At 37.7% G+C, this 20966-nt stretch overlaps 1 protein-coding gene across 6 annotated transcripts in view; it reads left to right on the plus strand.

The window, feature by feature from the left end:
- ZFAND3 (zinc finger AN1-type containing 3) overlaps positions 1 to 20966 on the plus strand; it is a 339302-nt gene that overhangs the window by 106641 nt on the left and 211695 nt on the right. For all 6 annotated transcript variants that reach the window (XR_014810086.1, XM_084968025.1, XM_021099854.2 and 3 more), the window contains one exon: positions 14162 to 14202. Coding sequence is in view for 5 of the 6 variants with exons in the window: in XM_021099854.2 (XP_020955513.1) it covers positions 14162 to 14202 (41 nt within the window). In the remaining variant the exon portion in view is untranslated. The remainder of the gene's footprint in view (positions 1 to 14161; positions 14203 to 20966) is intronic.

Raw genomic sequence — 20966 nt, forward strand, 5'->3', positions numbered from 1 at the left:
GTTTTTGTTTTGCTGGAAACTAAAGACATTAGACACCTTCCCGATGTGATTGTTGACCATTTGTGTATCTTTGGAGAAATGTCTGTCTGGGTTCTTTGCCCATTTTTTGATTTGATCATTTGTCTTTTTTGTTGAAGGCAGAGTCTTTGGATTATAAAATTTATGTATTATAATTTAGGTGGGGACCTTATTTGGAAATATAGCAATAAGGGGTTATAGTTCTTTTTAAGTAGCATTTTTATTGAATGTTTTATTTCATCTGTTTTTAAAATAGAAATGTAATTTCCTTTACTTACATAGCTTAGCCTAATCTCTTACTCCCTGCCTCCAACCTATACTAACAGATAACCAGATTTATTCCTTTCCAAATTGTCATTGTTTTACTTTGATTGTTTTTCTAGGTTATGGAATGTTTCTTTTCCAACTTCTTTCTTACAGTCTTATTGAGGTATAATTTACTTACTATAAAATTCATTCACTGTAATTGTACAGTTTCCTGATTTTTAATAAAGATACAGTGTTCTACCACCATTACCACAGTAGTTTTAGAACATTTTCATTACACTGAAAAGTTTCTTTATGACTCTTGGGGGTAAATTTTTCTGCTCACATCCAGGCAACAACTGATCTGTTTTCTATTTCTATTGATTTGTCTTTTCTTGATATTTCACATAAATGGCATCTTAATATGTAGAAAGCTAGCTTTTTTCATTGAGATTAATATTTTTAAGGTTCATCCAGGTTGTAGCATGTATTTGTAGCATGCTCCTTCTTGTTACTGATTAGTAGTCCATTCTATGGGTAATATCCCATTTTATTTATCCATTTGTCATTTAATGGGCATCCGACTTGTTTCTAGTTTCTGGCTTTTATATAATGAATGTTCTTGTGTAAGTCTTCATGTAGACATCCTCCTTCAGCTTTTTATTTTGAAAAATTTCAACCCCATAGAAAGGTTGAGATAAGTAGTACACTGAAGGTACATGTACTTTTCACTGGAATCACTGATTATTAACCTTTGCTACCCATGCTTTACCTCTTTCTCTAAATATACCTTTTCAGAACCATTTGCACGTTTCATGGCCGTTTGCTTCTAAAATGTTTCAGCATGACTCTTAAAAGAATGAGGACACATTTTCTTATATATAACCATAGTATCATCAAACTCAAAAAAAAGTAGCAAGAATTTCATATCAGCTATTTATATTCATATTAAAATTTCTCCAGTTGTTCTAAAAATATCTTCTAGAGCTTTTTTTACCCCTTTTTTTTCTAACCCAGGATCCAAAAGTGATTTTTTTTTTGGTTCTTTTTTAGGGCTGCACCCACGGCATATGGAGGTTCCCAGGGTGGGGGTTGAGTTGGACTTAGAGCTGCCTGCCTACACCACAGCCACAGCAACGCCAGATCTGAGCTGCGTCTTCACCTATAGCACAACAGCTCATGGCAACGCCAGATCCTTAACCCACTGAGTGAGGCCAGGGATCGAACCTGCAACTTCATGGTTCCTAGTCAGATTTGTTTCTGCTGTGCCATGACGGGAACTCCCCAAAAGTGATTTTATAGATTATATTTGGTTACTTAACCTTAGTCTCTCTTTTTTCTTTCTTTTTTTTTTTTTTTTTTGCTTTTTAAGGCTGCACCCACAGCATATGGAGGTTCCCAAGCTAGGGGTCAAAATTGGAGCTACAGCTGCCGACCTACGCCACAGCCACAGCACTGCTGGATCCTTAACCCACTAAAAAGGCCAGGGATTGAACCTGCAACCTCATGTTTACTAGTTGGATTTGTTTCCACTGCGCCACAACAGGAACTCCTCTTAGTCTCTTTTAATATAGAATAGTTCTTCTGTTTTTCATGTCAGTGAGGTTTAGAAGAATGTAGGCCAGCTGTTCCACCTTTTAGATTTGTCTCATTGCTTTCTCATGATTTGTTTTAAGTTAAATGTTTTTGGCAAGGTTATCTAGTAGGTGAGGTTGTGTACTTTTTTATACAGTAGTGATTAAGTAAAAATGAGGTAAAGATTGGAATTAAAGACACCTTAGATATTTCAGTTTAAAGCATAAGTTTACAATGTATTGGGATGAACATAATGTCAGGTTGTCTCCTTACTTGAACAAATTTGTAAATATGGTCACTTAGTTAAGGTACTGACTGTCAGATTCTAAAGATAAGACCTTTTGTATTTACTGATTTTTAGGGTGAAACTTTGAGACTCTATGATATCTTGTTCTTCAGTAACCTTTTTTACCTAATGGTTTCAGCATCTATAGCTTGAAATAAATACTCCATCAGTGGGAGGGTATTGCATGCATAGAATGCTTTAAAAAATTAACTTCTTTGGCTAAATAGTTCAGAAGGTATTTTGTTTGCATTGTCTTCTCTAGATTTCTATGCTCAGATAAATATATTTCAGATGTCTACCTGGCTTATTAATTGTTTATACTTATAGTTTCAAAGAAGAATTTATTGTACGTATATTTTTAGTATGTAAGGTATGGAGATGAACTTTATGTTTTAGAGTTAGCTTTTGGTATTTGATAGAAACTTAGTACTCTGTAAGACAGTAGAGAAATTAATGAAATCTAGTAAGATAGAGCACTTTCTCTAAAGTAAATAAACTTATATGTCACCAATTCACCCTCCCCAAACCAGATGTAATTATTTATGAGTATTAAGATTTCAGCAAGAGTTTCTTTTTCTCTGTAATTTTTATTTTATTTTATTTGTCTTTTGTCTTTTTAGGGCTGCACCCGTGGCATATGGAGATTCCCAGGCTAGGGGTCTAATCAGAGCTGTAGCTGCCATCCTATACCACAGCTCACAGCAACGCTGGATCCTTAACCCCTTGAATGAGGCCAGGGATCGAACCTGCAACCTCATGGTTACTAGTCGGATTCATTTCCACTGTGCCACGATGGGAAGTCCTGCAATTTTTTTTTAAGATTTTGGTAGAATTGCTTTATTTTGTCCTCTATGTGTTCCTAAAACTGCTTGTATTAAGGTACTGATTAATCATAGGTAGAATCTCAGAATGATACATATAAGCCTGTTAATATTTTTCTTTCTTTTTCTGGGAAAAGAGAATATGATATGTTGGTAATATCGGTAATTAATGTTATTTATTCTGTCATTCTGGTTTGTGACTGACTTGCCCCACACCATGGGAAATGTATACCAGAAATCTCTTATTCTAATGAGATTGATAGGTAAATGAAAAGAAAAATGTGTTTAAAGTATGGAATCCTGAAAAATAACAGTTTAATTTTAAATACGTGTGTGTGTGTTTTATTTTTTGGTGGTAGGCTTGAGACTTTTTCTTTGCATATCAGTGAACTGATTTGAGAGCCATACACTTTTTTCTTGTGTAAATCACACAATCTGTCGTTTGTGATAGCTTAGCTTATGGCCTCTGGAAATGACCTTCTTGGTGGGAACCCTTACTCGGCCTCATACTAGAATTTGAATTTAGGCAAATTACTTAAACTTCTCTGTGCCTCATTTTTCCTATGTGAAGAATGCAGAGGATAAAAGCAATGAGCTAGCAATTGTGAAACATAGACTGTGTAATAAAATGGTGAACTCATTTAGCCTTGCTAGCACATGGCACATGAATGCCTAGATAAATGTTTGTTAATTAACATCCAGTTTTGATCTCATTAATGGGATGAGATTCTAAAGATATTTGTAAAGCAATCTGAGGACACTCCTCAGATTTCTGTGATTTGTTCCTCAGTCTTGAAGTTGTCTTGCTTATGCTTAATCTGGCAGCATTCAGCATTCTTTTTTTTTTTTTAATAGCACTGTGTCTTTTAATCGCTTCAAAGTATTCAACATAAATATCGTAAAAATAATGTTTTCTTGTACTTACTGGTTTAGATAGTAACCAAACCATGTGATCACAGCCACAAGCAAAATAGGCAAAAATATAAGGCATAGACAAAAAAATAAACTGGTTCTTTATAAACATTCAGCTCAGATGATTGAGCTATATTGGAAAATAGCTCTGCTGACTGAAAGAGTATTTGGCCTATTAGTCTGTTTTGGGAGAGTCTTAGGAGCATAGGTTAATAGAGCCAGTTTAGTGGAGTCTTGACAAGAAAACCGCTATATTCTTTGGAGAAGATACTGCTCCTAGCGACTCACCCTCTTAGGGCATGCTGCAGGTTATATGTTGTGGGTTTGTTTCCTGCTAGATTACAGCTTTCCATCTTGGTTTTCTTACGATGGTTTAGGTAGCATATATTTGTGAGAGGTGGCAAATTGTATGGCCGAGAAGATAGACTCACCCATGATTACCAAGTTCTTCTTAGAACAATTCAGCCATACCTTAGCATAGGTCTTGGGAGGGGAGTCATGTACTCTAAGTTGAATTCTTTCAGATGGATCCTGAGCTTCTAATATTTCCAGCACAGTCTTAGATGTGACACGCAGAATATATTCATTACGTTTGTGAAGGGCATTAAGGTGGATGGAATAGGTGGTTCAGTAGACAACTGAATTGAAATTCAGAATATCTGATATTTTAGACAAGTTAGTGAATATACACGATATGGCGTTTAATAGTTTCAAAGCAAGATAATTTTCTTAAAGAAGGTAGATAAACAGCTGTGGAAATTCAGTATGGTGGTGGGATTGAATTTGTATCAGTGGTAATACAAACAATCCTAAGGTGGTAAGAAAACCAGTTAATAAATAAGAGCCAGTGATGCCTTTGCATTTAAAACCACTGATAACAAGTCATATAATTGGAATGACACTTAAATCACAGGACCATACCTTCACATTAAATGAAGATCTCAGGAAAATGTTCCAGAGTGAGAAAACTGAAAAATTAGGAAATCATCCCTATCAGAAGGTTTTAGTGGATATTAAGCATAAAAATAATGGAGAGTTTAGTAGTTCTCTTAATAGATTATATGATTATATTATTGCATGATCATAGAGTCACAGTATGTCAGAAGTCACTGATATAAAGAACCCATTTTATTTTAATGGTTGGGAAAATCCTAAACCTCAGGTCACACATTCAGGCCAGGCTCTTTCCCTTCCAGGTCACGGCTCTTAGCACTTAACCCCTGTGGCACCCTGTGTTTTCAGTCTTATGACAAGATTATATTAAGGCGTTTACAGTAGTAGGAAGGCTATAAAGTAAGATGTTAGATATTAATGATGTTGACATTTGGGAGGCAATGGAATATGACACAAAATGAAGCAGTGGAATCTCTTGTGGTTATAGAACAGGGATACTTTAGATTGAGTTTTATGGAGGCAGAGACAGAAAAGATGTACTATTGAGCTTCTTTCTAGCTCTTGTCTTTTTCTGCTGGGGGTTATAACTGCTCAGGTTGATTACATGGAGAATTTTCTTTTGCAGACTTTAGGTAATTTTGTATTTTGCGGTGAATGACTAAAACAGAAAATGAAAATTTTAAACTTTAAATTTTACTTCCTTTTCAGTGAGCATTGGACTGGGAATGAGAGAGTTTCTTTTTCGCTATTGCCTTTCATCCATTTCTCATCTAGGTTCAAGGAAGTTGTATCCCAATCCTTTCACCCAGCCTCCACAAGAATATCCTGGTAGACTGATGGAATATATGAAATGTTTGGAATTTGAACAAATGGATATTGCTTTGAAGTTCTAAAGACATTTTTTGATGCCAGTGACATAATTGCACATTTAAATTTTTCTTATGATTGTATGTTGCTGGATATTACTTTCACATTTTTCTTGTGACTGTGTGTTGCTGGCTGTTACTTTCTCCTCCTTGTTTAGTAGATAAGCTGTAGGTACTTGCCTCTTAGCTGATTGACATGAACTGAAATGTTGCCTCTTGTAGATGTCTTTTCACTTGGATGTTTTCCAGCTGCTAGAAGCACCTTGTGCTTTTCTTTCTTAGCCTTATAGCCTACCCATGCTAACCTCTTCAACTTTGTAACTTGGACCCTTGTAACTCCCTCATCTCCCAGGTTTATTTCTCATTTTCTGATAAAGATATAATAATAATGTGTTAGGTTTAGTTTTCATCTTTTATTAAAATTATCCTGTATTTGATCAGATTTTCCATAAAATCAATACTGAATGCCTCTTTTGCAAGCTTAAATTATCGTAAGAGCAGATAAATGTACACTTCACCAGTGTGAAGCAGAAATATTTGCCACTTGGGTAGCTGTCCTATGTAATATATAAGACATATATAATATGTACATATGTAATTCTAAAATAGTTTTTATGTAATGATGGTTGAAAAAATGATGGAAAATGCAAGCCTCAGTATTATTCCTTAGAAGAAGTGGTTCTTTAGTATAGTTATTAACTCATTACAGAAGTTCCATAACCATTTAATTATTTTGACCACCATTTAGGTGAAAACACTCTGACCCCCATAAATGTAGTGTCTCCTAACCCTATTTGCAGCAGCGGCATGGCTAGCCAGGAGAAGAATAAGAACAGGGAATACCTCATTGTTAGCGCTCTTAAATTTTCTGTTCTCAGTTTAATTCTCAGATAGTTATTCCTGTACCACATGGTTGGGAATTCTTCTGTGTGTTGTTTTCATAGCAACACAAAGAATTCCGTTTGTGATGAACCAGTAGTACTTAATGTAGTAGAGAATTTTAAGAATTATTTTTTGTACCAGTAGTGCTTTATTGAACTATATATGTAGTAAAATGCACATCTTGGGTGTATAATCTTATGTGTATAATATATATGAATTTCAGCACATGTATCCACTTATGTAATCACCACCCAGATTAAGATATAGAACATTTGTATCACTCCGGAAAGTACATTCCTTTGATGTACAAGTCTAAAAAACTTTAATAACATGGATAGGAATAACTCAGGTGAGAAGTTTATTTTTTATAAATTTTTTAATAGATTATAGTTGATTTACAATGTTGTACCAATTTCTGCTATACAGCAAAAAGATCCAGTCATCCAGATACATACATTCCTTTTCTTACATAATCTTCCATCATGGTCTATCCCAAGAGGTAGTATATAGTTCCCTGTTCTTTACAGTAGGACTTCATTCCTTATCTATTCTAAATGTAATAGTTTCCATTGACTACCCCCAAACTCCCAGTTGACCCCACTCCCTCTCTCCCTCTTGGCAGCTACAGGTCTGTTCTCTGTGTCTTGTGAGTCTGTTTCTGTTTATTTAGGTAGTGGGACTTAGGATCTCCCCTCCCCCCATTTTCTCTCTTACAAAAGTGAATTCTGCTGAGCATTAGTTTTACTCTAATATAGCATTTGAATTTTCCAAAATATTATATGTATTTTCAAACAAAGAGACCCACATACAAAGCATTCCGCCAACTTTTCAATAAGAAAAAGATGTGTTTTGGTTAACATGAATATAGAAACTCTTAGGGTTATAGATTAACTAATTAAAAATTTAAATAGTTAATTAAAGTATTAATTACATATCTATTTTAAAAAATCTTTAACTTTTTCATTTTGAGATAATTTAGATTTACATGCAGTTGTAAAAAAAAAATAGATTTCGTATATTCTCTTTTCAGTTTACCCTAGTAATAACTGTACATGCATATTTAGGATGGTAGGTTATACTATCAAATTATATGCATTTGAACACACTCCTAATGTACATTTAAAATACTGTTCCACACTCATTTTATGAGACATTTATTTGAATGCTCCACATCTTCATAGCTATGAATGTCTTTAATATTTATTTATTAAAACCATATTTAAGGTCACTGACCATACTTTTTCAGTTATTCATTTCCTTACAAGTTGAGACAGAGCACTTTAAACACCTGTAAATGTTGCTTTCTGAGAATGTCATCTGAAGTCACAAGAATTCATTCATATACCATTAGAGTTGCCATCATTTTGATGTTATTTATGATCTTCCTAACTTTCTAAAACTTCTATTGCATTACTTTCTACATGATCTTCAAAGGCTTTTTTCAGTGGCAGCTACTACCACTTCTGTAATCATGAGATCATACTCCAGAAATAGTATTTAATCTGTGTTGAAAACTATATTTTACTCCCTTTCAAAACTTGTTTGGTTTAGTAACTTTGGCAAAGCATCCAGCACTGGTGTTGTCTGATGTTTTTCCAGACTTCAGTGTTTATGCCCAGAGATGAGAACTTCACTCTCTCGCCCCTTTCACAGACTCTGACTGGATGGATGTCTTTGGGAGTTTGATTCCATTAACAGTCTTCCTCTTCGGAATCCCAAATGACATTCCTTTGGGCATGACTGCAGGCCTGGAGTTTTCACCTCTAGGTTTTGGGGTCTCTCTTTTTCTTTCTCTCTTGTTGATATGTAGTATAAAATCACTGGTCTCTATCTCAAAAGTAAGGACTGAATTATAAACCAGTTCTTGCTTCTTGAAGGGTAATTTTAGGGAAGAAAACCTTTCTTTATGTTTGGGCATACATGGCAAGACAGCTGCAGTTACTATATACAATGCATGCTAGAATCGATAGTGTCATTAAGTTTGCCTTACGTGGAAAAAGTATTAGGCATTTTTATTCAATTCATTGTTTTTTGTTTTTTTTTTCCTCCTGCTTTTCTATAAGGGCTTTGCTTTTTTTTGGGGAGGGGTGTCATTTTTGGCTGCTCTATGGCATATGGAGTTTCTGGGCCAGAGATTGGTGCCACTGTTGTGACTTTAAGCTGCAGCTGCGGCAGTGCTGGATCCTTAACCCACTGTGCTGGCCGGGGAACAAACCCACATCCCAAGATGCCACCTATCCCACTGTGCCGAGGCAGGAACTCCACATATTTTAAGTTTTACTCTTTTTACTACTTTATTGGTCGTCATGCCTAATCTTGTTTTACTTGTTAGATAGTGCTAGTCTGAACTTTCAGTAATGTGTACAGGGCCACAGATGAAAATATGAACTTGTTTTACATCTGTGTATCTTTTTAGCGCAGGGACTTAAAACACATAAAACCAGAGACATATGCTGTGTCCTAACTGTCCTTGAATTTGGGTATAAAATGTTAAGAGTCTGTTCATTACAGTTCTCTACCTGAAATCTAAATTATTACATTGAAATTAGCTTTTAGGAGTTCCCATCGTGGCGCAGTGGTTAACGAATCTGACTAGGAACTGTGAGGTTGTGGGTTCGATCCCTGCACTTGCCCAGTGGGTTAAGGATCCGGCTTTGCCGTGAGCTGTTGTGTAGGTCGCAGACATGGCTCAGATCTGGTGTTGCTGTGGCTGTGGCGTAGGCCGGCGGCTACAGCTTCGATCCGATCTCTTGCCTAGGAACCTCCATATGCCACGGGAGCGGCCCTGGAAAAGGCAAAAAAAAGAAAGAAATTAGCTTTTAAAGTAGCATAATTCTTATTGCTACATTCTAGAAACTAATCTGCCTTATTAACGATTTTATCTTTTCCTTTACAATATTCTCTTAAAAAGAAAACTTTGCAGACATTGTCTGAATGATTTAAAGTGATGTGTAACAGTTCAGACAGACTGGATGCACTGTTGAAAGCCTCCTTTGTCATTGCTAGCTAGGATTTCACCTTTTTGAACTGGCCCTCTTGTTTGCCTGGAGTGAGCAAGAGTGATGATTTAGTAGAGTTGTTTGCTGTTTCCTAGCTGTTGTAGGAAGTTAGACTTTCCGGTTTTAAGTGTATGAGGTGGCACACATATTGTTACTAGTCTTTAATCATCTAATCTTACTTCTAAGGTGACAGGAATGATTTTTAGAGTGGAGGAGGCATTGTGGTTTGTTTTTCCTTCTCATTCTTTGCACATACATACATAGCCCTGCCCATCTCTCCTCATCTTCCTCTCCTTCTTCTGGGCAATTAAAAAAGATTGCATTAGGAAATGTGACAAGTTGATTTTTACAGATTGAGTCTCTTCATTAAGAATTCCCTTGGTAGTCAAGATTTTTAAACATTTTGTAATCCACGCCTAACCTAGAGAAACTAAGGGACATTAGGCTGGAATAGGTTGGCATATTTATGTATTGGTACCGTTATTTTTTTCCTTTTGACTCTTTTTTATCTTTCTTGTGCCTCATTTTCTTCCTCACTGACATGGTGACGTAATTGGTTTGTTTCCCTATTTGTATTACTATATTTTGGGGAGGGACCTGATATGTGTGTGTTTTCCTGGGTGGCAAGAGGTAGTAGTGTTTAATGAATGATAAAATATGAAAACTGTTTCTAGCATTCTCAGAAATTAAGAATGTTCTATCAGTTTCTTGAGACAATTAATAGTACTTAATGTTGGTGAGAGTGTATTTAAAAAAGTACTTTCAGATGCTTTTAATGAGAGTGTAAATTGGCAGAACTTACCTGGGAAATAATTTGGCAGTACTTAGCAAAATCATACCTTTTTATTTTAGTAGTTCTCCTTCTTGGAGTCAGTTTTTTTTGTTTTGTTTTGTTTTTTTGGGTTTTTTTAGGGCCACACCTGCAGCATATGAAAGTTTCTAGGCTAGGGGTTGAATTGGAGCTGCAGCTGCCGGCCTACCCCACAGCCACAGCAACGTGGTATCCACCTTAGCTCATGGCAACAATAGATCCTAAACCTGCTGAGCAAGGCCAGGGATCAAACCTGCATCCTTAAGGATACTGGTTGAGTTCGTTATCACTGAGCCACAATGGGGACTCTCTCAGAGTCAGTTTTAAAGAAGGATATTCAGCTAGAGATTTATGACCAAAGATTTATGTCCAAAAAATGCTCATTATAGCAGTATTTATGATAGAAAAAAATCTGCAGCAAAGATTAAACATTGAACAGTAAGAAAGTAACTATATAAATTGTAGTATTAGTATGTAATGGACTACATTCCGCCAATATCTTCCTACATCTTCACATTGCCTTCCCCTCGCCTTTCCAAACTCCCTTTGACTCTCACAAAAATACTTGTAATGCCATTTAGAACTCACCTCGTTAATACAGAGTAAGCTCGAAATCTTTAGCGTAATTCATCTGCAAAGCCCTAACCCTGTATTAACGAGCTCACCTCGTCATTATAGAGTAAGCTCGAAATCTTGAGCGTAATTCATCTGCAAAACCCTAACCCTAACCCTAACCCTTTTTTCTAAGTAAGATAAATTCCAGGGATCCCAGCTTCCAGGGATTAGGATTTGATATCTTTGGGTGGCCATTATTCAACCTACTAAACGTTGGTTTTAGAGACATGGTAGCCATTGGAGATTTCTCCCTTCCTTTCTCCCTCCCTCCCTTTCTTTTCTTGGGCCGCAGGTGCAGCATGTGGAAGTTCCCAGGCTAGGGGTCGAACAGAGCTGGAGCTGCCTGCCTACACCACAGCAACACTGGATCCATAACCCAGTGAGCGAGGCCAGGAATCGAACCTGCATCCTCGTGGATACTAGTTGGATTCATTTCTGCTGAGCCACAACAGGAACTCCTGGAGATTTCTTTTTCTATTCTTTTTTTTAAAAATGATTTTTATTTTTTCCATTATAGTTGGTTTACAGTGTTCTGTCAATTTTCTACTATACAGCAGAGTGATCCAGTCACACATACATATATACATTCTTTTTTCTCACTACTATCCTCCATCACAAGTGACTGGATAGTAGTTCCCAGTGCTATACAGCAGGATCTCATTGCTTATTCCTGGAGATTTCAATAAGAGTAGTTTCTTTGGAGCAGTTGAGAATGATATCTACCTTACATGCTTGCTACCACATAGAGAACTCTAGTTAGTCTATTCCAGGACTGTGTAGTTTGTTCACACTGTGCTTTATTGGGCAGTCAGGAGTGTTATGCCTGTGGTTAGCTTGAAGTTTTACATGTTGAACTTGAGAAAGGAGCAACGTTCCCAGAAGCCTCTGCCATTTTTTTCAAGTTCAGTGTTGTTGACTTTGTGATCCAAGTTGCCATTACTAGTAGCTATTATTTTATAGCCAAAGTTTGTCCCCCCCCCCCCAGATTTCAGACATCTCTGTTTTGATTAATAATATCAGTAGCTGTATTATTTCTTTCTTAATCTGATTGATAACTAAGTTTCTACTCAGAAAGTAGAATGGATGTCATTTAGGTACTACATAGGTACAGTGGGTATTTTAAAAACATCAGCTGTCTGAAGAGAAATAAGACCATGCAGGAAAAACAATGCTATTTTGCCGTTTTTCTTACCAGCCTTATGAAACACAGATGTTAAAACTGGTACACTTGGTGCTGAGCTGCCCTCAGTTCTTCTTTACAGGCTTTCCATTATCGGGATAGCAGGAGAGCATAAACAGGTTACCTCTGGCTCTTTGTGGCAGAGCGAGAATGAGAGAGAGCAACCATTTCAGGAAGAGACCTTATTCCCTTGGCAGGGGGTGGGGTTCTAGCAGCCAAGGAATTCCTTCATCCCCAGTACTTCCTTGAGTTGGAACTGAAATGGCTGGCAGCCTTGGGTTACTTCCCCGTGTGTGTGTGTGTGTGTGTGTGTGTGTGTGTGTGTGTGTGTATTTGTAGAGGAGGGCCAGGCTTGTGCTTCCTCCAGCTTTATTTTCTCCTGGAGCTGACTAGAACCCCGTAGATTAAATCGTTAGCTGTAGGACTGTTCTCCCTAACCACCAGTGTGGTCCCCTCAGCTTCTGTATTGAGGCAGAGACCCTAGTTTGACATGGTGAAAGAGCACAGATTTTGGAATTAGACCAGGTTCATCTGCTTAATATTTCCATAACCTTAGCAAGTAAAGTACCCTCTTGTGTAGCCTCTGTTTTCCTCTTTGGTAAAGTAAGGTCAGAGGCATCTGCTATTACACTTGCCACATAGTAGGTGTCTGAAAAATGTTAGGTGCCACTGTTAATACATCTCTTTGTTAATTCATTCTATTGATACTTAAATTTCCTTACTCCCTTTGATGTCTTTATATTAAGCAGAGTCCTAAGGAAAGATCTGCCTATGAAGATAGCATCTGTAGTGACCCCTTCCTACCTCCCACCTCCTCTCACTCCCCCCTCCTCATTTTATCATCCTGTAACAATTACTGTAACAATTACTGACAGTACAGTGAAGAATAGTCATAATCATCAGGGAATACTTTCTGAGGGAGTCTTCAATTAATTGTAAAATTTGCTACAGAGGGAAGTAGATAGTTGCCTAATTCATGTGTAGGAAGGGCTCTAGGCAAAGGCTCAGATAATGGGAGGGGAGTTGTTGAGGAATGAGGCTGTAGATAGGTCTGCTTACTGAAGAAAGAGTATTCTAGGAGGTTTTTGCAGTTAGGATGGCCTTTGGAGTTAGCTCAGACCCTAGGTCAGACACTTCCTCTGCAGTTCGTTCCCCAGTTATGTGACCATGGGCAAGCTGCTCACCTGTTAAATGGGGATGAAACTGTATGTCCTTGATTTCTAAGACCCTTCAATTTAATAATACCTTGGAGGAGGTGGTGGAAACATTTCCTCCTTATATTATTCATCACTGGTAGCCAATTGTATGATGCTTATTGGCTATAGAAATATTAAAGTGTTTTTTTAAAAGTGCATTTTAGAAACAAAGAAATATGGTAATACCCAATCTCAGAGATGTTGGGAAGATTAATAAGATAATGTAAAGTGCCCATCCAAGTCAGTACTCAGTGAATTGTAGCTGTTATTAACAGATGAAAGGACATGAGAAATAATTTGAATGGGAACATATGAAGAAAGGATTTTAAACGACATGGCCATAATGTGGCCAGAATCTGAAATTGAACTAGAGTGAGGGGAAAGAAGACCAAAAGTTAGGTATTGTTGTAGAGGTAATTGAGTGTGTAAATGAGGAGCAAATTTTACCCCCTTTCAGAGAGACTTTTCTCTCCTTTTAAGTCATGATTTTGTGGTGTATGTTCCAGTGTAAACACAGGGGATGAGGTAATCATGTGGAATAAATTGACTCCTCTGTTATCTTCCAGGCATAGTATAGTATTTCTAAACTTGGTCCTGCATAAGTTGCAAGTCACAAAAAATAAAGCATTGCTAACTCACAGATAACAAACATACAAGTAAACAAGCATTGCTATTTTTTCGTTGTTTTTGTTTTGTTGTGGGGGAGGATTGGCTGAATACAGACATAACATTAATTTATTAGTTCAGTTGCCTGGCCAGGACATTTTTCACCTATATTTCAGACATCTTTGTTTTGATTAGAGTGACAACTGAATTTTTAGCTCTTCTTTCTTTTCTTTCTTTTTCTTTTTTTGCCCCAGGTCCAGCAAGACTATGAACCTCTGTTCCAAATGCTTTGCTGGTAAGTGCAGAAAAGGATTTTTAATTTATTTTTAATTTTCTTCTTTTGGTTGTTTTTAAGATTGTCTATTACCTTCCTTTGGGTTTATGCATGGGGTTTTATTTTCTTTGCTTGTGTGTGAAAGCAGTTTCTCCTCACCAAGGTACTTCATATATTTGCTCTTGAAATGAGTGAAATGAAATCTCACGTGTGCTTGTACCAAACAAACTTTCCTCAGTTTACAGTTGTTGGTGTATAGTGGAATTGGCATATAGTGGAATTCATGTTGTAGTAGGATAATATATGTGCATCTCTGATCATGATTTAACTGATTAATGGTGAATGTTGCTTTTACCCATGAGAATACAAGAGAAAGAATATTTTCATGTTGGAGTCAGGAAGAAAATAATATGAATTAGCCCTTATTAATCCAATCCCTCATTGAAATCACCTCTGGTAAGTCACTTAATCTCTTTGGGCATTAGATTCATCATTTGTAACACAAAGGGTTTAGGCTCGATGTTGCCAAGGGCCCTTTCCACCCCCTCAATGCTGATTGGTTAATGCTTTGAATTATGGCTCCTTCAGGAAATGGAAACTTTCAGGGTTGTGTTTTGTTTTGTTTTGTTTTTAAAGACCTTCACATCTAATCTTACATAAAATAAGTCTTTACTAATTGTGATGTGTTTATTACTTTTTATTACTTCAATCTTTTGGACACAAGGACAGATTTTAATCCGTAATATTCTTGTTTCCGAACTCAAAGCAAGTTCATGTGCCCCAATGCACAGTGAGGCCAAACAAACTAAAGTGTCAGAGTTTGGAGCCAAGAAAGGTTTTATTGAAGGGTCAACCAAGGAGGAAGGGCGGCTTGTGCTCCAAAACCCCCCAAACTCCTTGATGGTTTTCAGGAAGTTTTTGTAGGCAAAATTTAAGGTATGACTTTCTTCCTTATTGGTGGTTGGGTGGTGAGGTAACAGGAATCTTTTGCTCAGCCCAAAGTTGCCTTTTTCCACCTGGGTAGGGAGCGCCCACGCCCCCCACCGCAGAAGGACTCAAAGATATTGTTATGTATATTCCTTGAGGCTCGAGGACCCAGGATCCTGTTTTAATAGCTGCACTAAAGTTTCTTGATTGTTCACAGTTGGTTTCTGCATCACCTTACTTCCCTGATGAGCAGCGGTTTGCATCTGCTGATTGATTTTCAGGAAGGTCTAGGAGGCTGAAGCCTTTTTCCTGCAAATAAGAAACGAGGACCAGGAAAGGCTTTTGTGCCCAAGGAGGCCTCCATAAGGGTCCTACTCTGTCTCAAGCTGCAGTGCCGGAGAGGGGACTTGTGCAGAGGGGCTTGGGCATTTGAAAGGGAGAATGCGGGAGTAGGGGAGGGGCTGCTAGCTTGGCTCAGGTAATCAGAGGAGTAGAAAGATTACAAAGGTTTGGTTACTGTAAATGATGATTAGGCCTTCTCTGTTTGTTAGTTGACAGTTGTTGAAGTTAGGATTTTATCCTCCTACTGAAACTAAGAGATTGAGGCTCTGCCCTTCCTGATGACTGCCTTTTAAAGGAATGGCTTTCTTGTCCTTGAGAAAGACACTCCTGAGTGACTGAGTTGTAGGAGATAACATACACATCTCAAAGGGATAAAAGAAGGATTCAGAGTTTTAAATTGTAAATGCTCTCAGTTTGGGTGGCCAGGGGCCTGTAGTCAGGTGTTGACTAGAACGAACCTTAAATTCTTTTGGAAGCTTTGAGCTTTCTAAAACTGGCACTTTAAGAAGGGCTAGGGTCATTGAGCTGTTAAAAACTGTTAGTGGTTGTTTAAATCTCTTAATGTAGGGGGACATGCATGTACAAAATCATTTGTCTTTAGAGTCTGTAGTTTTTATAGGACAGGGTCGAGGCGTAGTTGAAAGGAGGGCTTAGAGGAGCCTGGCTAGAATTTGGTCAAAGAGAGAATCTATGACAGTTTTCGTCTTCTAGTCATTGTGGTATTTGGACAAGGAACTAATTGTAGTGTAAGTTTTAGACCTTTACATTTATGCCTAAACTAGAGGGTAGGTGGGATGCAGTTAGGAGGGACGGAGTGGCAGTTTGTATCTGTTAAAATTCGGAATTTGTGAAATACTTTGGGTTTTTTAAAGGAAAAAATAACTCTAAGTTTAGTTTTTAACTCAGCTTTTAAGAGTATCTTTGCCATGTTAAGTGAATATATTCTGTTTTTCCTAATTACTCTGCATGTATGCAATTATAGATCTGAAGAAATGCTTCCTCACTGATAATAGTTTATAGTAAAGATGAAGTAGCATCGAGAGAAAATGTGTATTAGATTTTAGGTCTGTCTCCATATGGAGCTAGTTCCCTCTTAAAATTCACTAAAGTGTGGTTCTGGGAGAAGCTAGGCATCTTTAGGTCAGGTGGTTCACATTGTTACGGCAGATGCGCTGCAGCGTATCAGCTCTGGCGATAGCCCCGTGGCTGTAGTGTACCAGCTCTGGCAGCTCTGTGGCTGTAGTGGATCAGCTCTTTTACCCGGCGAGAAACCAAGCGAGCACTAGGAGAGTTGGAGAACTCAGGTTTATTACGCCGGCAGGCTCAGAGAAGATCGATCTTAAGAGTCTGAGCCTGGAAGAAGGGTTTCACAAGGCTTTTATGGGCTACGTCTTCCGGGTCCATGCTTGGCTAGTTGGACCGGAGTGACGTCAGGCAAGGTAGTAGATGCGGAAACAAATTTACAGAAGCAGATGTGTGGGGGAGGGGTGGTTGGGACAGTTGGCTAGACTTTGCTTAGTTATCATGGCTGGGGTCTCTCCTTTCTACATTTTTATTGGGACATTTTCTCCTACAACATCAGTACTCAAAGAACTGTCTCATGTCCCTAAGTAAACATAAAGTTTAAAAAACTGTTGATGAAGACAGTTCAACCATGATCTTTGTGTTTCTTTGGACTTGTAGTTTTATTTTCTATAGTTACCATTATTTATTGTATCTCTGGTGGTCTGTGTCAATTTACTCTTTACACAGCTTTGCCATTTTTTCTTTTAAAAATGCTAAGAGGCTATTTCAAAGTATGTAAAGAAACACTCCCTCATTTCCTCTTTACCTTTACCCCCACACTCCTGATTTCCCCAACATTCGTTGAAAGCAGTAGCTAGTAAACATCCTGCTTGATGAAGCAGCATTTGGTGTTTTTTGAAATTTAAAAGCAAAAAGATCATTGAACTCTAAAGATAGATTTGTGGATTTTATTTCTGTATGAAGGTGAAACTGTACAACTCATATTGGGACTTGAACCCACTGATTTTGAATTAAAAATCACACACCTGGTCTCAGAACTTACTTAAGTTCAGGTTCTTTATGCCTCAGCACAGAAGGAATTTAGAGGGGCAAAGTGATGGGTAAGAAGTAGATTTATTGAGAGAATTAGAGTGTAGGTGGTCTCAGAAGGCAAGAGTCAGTTGGAAAGTGCATAGTCCATAAATAGAATGTACTTCTGCCTCAAAAGGCAGGAATGTGTCCTGAGATATGGGGTGGTTAGTTTTTATGGTCTGGGTAATATCATAGGCAAAGTAGGAGTAGGAGGATTATTCCAACTATTTGGGGGAAGAACTGGGGGATTTCTAGGAATTGGGCCACCACCCATTTGTTGGCATTTTATGATCAGCTAGGGAACTGTCATGGCACCTGTGGGCTTGTCACTTGGCTGCTAATGTATTACAGTGAGTTGTATAATGAGGCTCAAGGTCCATTGGAAGTTGAATCTTCTGCCATCTTGGATCTAGTTGGTTCTAACCAGTTTTTATTGTATCCTCAATGGCTATGTCATGCTTTTAAAGGCTGTGCCCCGCCCCCTTCTCTCCTGTTTCAGAGATGCAGTATAGAAATGTATTATTGGAGCAGAGGCAGGAGATATGCAAGACAGCATGAAGATTACTTTGGCCAAAGCCACAGTGAGCTTAAATAGTCTTTTAAAGTGTATCAAATGTATAGTGTACTTAAAAAGGTGGAAAAGTTACTTGAAAATAGCTATTGTATACCATTAGGTTAGTTAAAGAGATTTTGTAGGATTCCTTTTTAAGATTATGTGGTGGCAAAATGAGTTTGTTATAACTTGTTTACGTAAAATTGAGTGAAATGAGTAAAGACATGTTTAAAGTCCTGTTGAGATAATAAGGTGCTGGCTTAGAAACCTTGGGTGCTAGTTTAAAGTTAACTTTGATAATTGTTTCTCTGATAAAATAGTCTACTTAATGGTGAGTACACACCCTCAAGTACTTCTGTCACTTCAGTCAAAGTCAGAGGAAGCGACTAAGAAGGGAAAGGAGATGAGTATATGGAAAGTGAGAGTTACTTAAAAACCATTGAAATCTTAGCTGCTGGTAAATTATATGCCAAATAATAGTGTTTCTCTGAATTTTTAGAAATGTCTGTGGTAGCCGTTTGCTGTAAAGCAGAAGAGTGTCTGACTTGGCTGGATTTGTTATTCCTACAGGCTTGCAGCTCAATCAGAATCCTTCTCTTTAAGGGAGGGTAGTGTTCTTGACAGCTCTCATCTTGTACCCTAGTTTGGCCTGGCTGAAATCATTTAAGACCATTAGAAGTGTGTGTCGTTTCCCCGACCCCCATGTGTAATATTTTAGCCTTAAACTTCCTTTGACTTGAAGATCTTATCATCCAAGATTTTCTATGCCAGGATCACTAGGACACTTAACAGGAAGTATTCTAGGGAAGCACCAATAAGTGTTGACTCTGGTACTGTGATTTGAAGTACAATGGATTTAAAATGTTCTACTAGATTCTCTTTATCTGAGGTTATTATTTAGTCTTAAAAAAAAAAAAAGGCAATGGAGTTCCCATTGTGAAATGAATCCGACTAGTAACCATGAGGTTGTGGGTTTGATCCCTGGCCTTGCTCAGTGGGTTAAGGATCTGGTGTTGCCGTGAGCTGTGGTGTAGGTTGCAGATGTGGCTCAGATTCCTGTGCTGCAGTGGTGCAGGCTGGCAGGTGTAGCTCCGATTAGATCCTGGGAACCTCCATATGCCGTGGGTGCGGCCCTAAAAAAAAAAAAAAGAAGGGAAAAAAAAGGGCAAAAGTTAATTTTACAGGAGTTCCTGCTGTGGTGCAGTGGGTTAATGACCCAGCTTGTTGCTGCAGCGTTGCCAGTTCCATCCCCCGCCCAGCACAGTGGGTTAAGGATCCAGCATTGCTCCAGTTGTGGTGTAGGTCACAGATGTGGCTCGGATTTGATTGCTGGCCTGGGAGCTTCCATATGCTATAGATGTGGCCAAAAAAGGAAAAAACAGTTAATTTTACCATACTACATTTCCCCCCCCCCCCCCGTTCTTTTGCTATTCTTCTCCCTTCCCCATCAGTTCCCCTTTCAACATGTTCTGTATTTTCCTTCCTCAAATCAAATCTGTACATTAGTTTGGAAATTTTGGTGTCTCTTTTTTAGACTAAGACTGTTCTGTGAGCAGAAGCCAGAAACAGCTGTAATTTTGGGTAAAGTTTATTCAGTCTTTGAGTTGATATATTATCCTTCTCAGTCAAGAGTGTTAATTTTAAAAATATTATTACTGAAGTAAGGACTTGCTTATAAGATTTGCAGCTTATTTAAAGCTATGGAAGAAATGTCTAAACCATTGAAAAGGATGGCATTTTATCACCATTGAATGTAAGTAATTGATCTTTCCACAGGTCTTGCCAATTTTTAAAGCTATCTGAGGATCTTTTTTTGGTTTAGTTTTGACTTTGCTATTCCCATTATAATATTCTATCTGTCATACTATTTTTTCATTAAACATTATATATATATTTTTTGTATAACTTTACTAAAAGAATCAGTAAATAGCTATAATAGAAAGCAACAAATTTCATGACATGATACTTGTGTGATGGTGATAAAAACACTTATTGGTTGAAACACTATTTTTAATGCAGTTTTTCAAACTATGTGTGTTATGATTGACTAGCAGATAGAGAAATCAATTCAGTGGATCATAATTAGTATTTAAAAATTGAGTACAGGGAGTTCCCATTGTGACTTAGCAGTAACGAAACCTGACTGGTATCCATGAGATCGAGGGTTCAGTCCTGGCCTGGATCAGTGGGCTAAGGTTCTGACAGTGCCAGGATCTGTGGTGTAAGTCACAGATGTGGCTCAGATCCTGCGTTGCTGTGGCTGTGGTGTAGACCTGCAGCTGCAGCTCCAATTAGACCCCTAGCCTGGGAACTTCCATGTGCTGCGGGTGCGGCCTTAATAATAATAATAATGATAATAAAAAAGTTGAAACAAATTGAGTACAATAGAAAATAATGAGTGTATCACAAATATTAAGGGTAAGTATTGTTTGTGAAACCTTTGAGTTACGTATATAAATGAAAATGATATGTTAATGGGTTGTGAAGTACATGCTACTATGTGATATGGTTTAAAAATTTTAAAACCATCAAATTGCAGAAATTCTTTGGAAAGTCGTTAAGTTACTTGAGATGTCATTTTCTTTGCATAACAGGGCATATTTCCTTTCTGTCTTTAGGCATGGTGTTAACCAGCTTATTTCTTAGGTTCTTTGTTCATTCTGAGCTCTTGACTAATTTAGATTATGTGATTTTTGTTGTGTGTGTGAAAGCACAAACTAAACCCAGATACCTACTCCTGTCGGTGTTAAAGATATATGAAAAGTTAAGCATAGCATCTGAAGGATTCTCCTGCCTCTTTGGAAAGTAGAAATGCCCCTGGTATTATTTTCTGTTTGAGTACAAACCCAATTTATGTATTTTGAGT

Source organism: Sus scrofa, chromosome 7, assembly GCF_054392235.1.
Source record: "Sus scrofa isolate SSC_HxYL_T2T_F1_AM1 chromosome 7, Sscrofa_HxYL_maternal_Yorkshire_Landrace_v2.0, whole genome shotgun sequence".
Lineage (NCBI taxonomy): Eukaryota > Metazoa > Chordata > Mammalia > Artiodactyla > Suidae > Sus > Sus scrofa.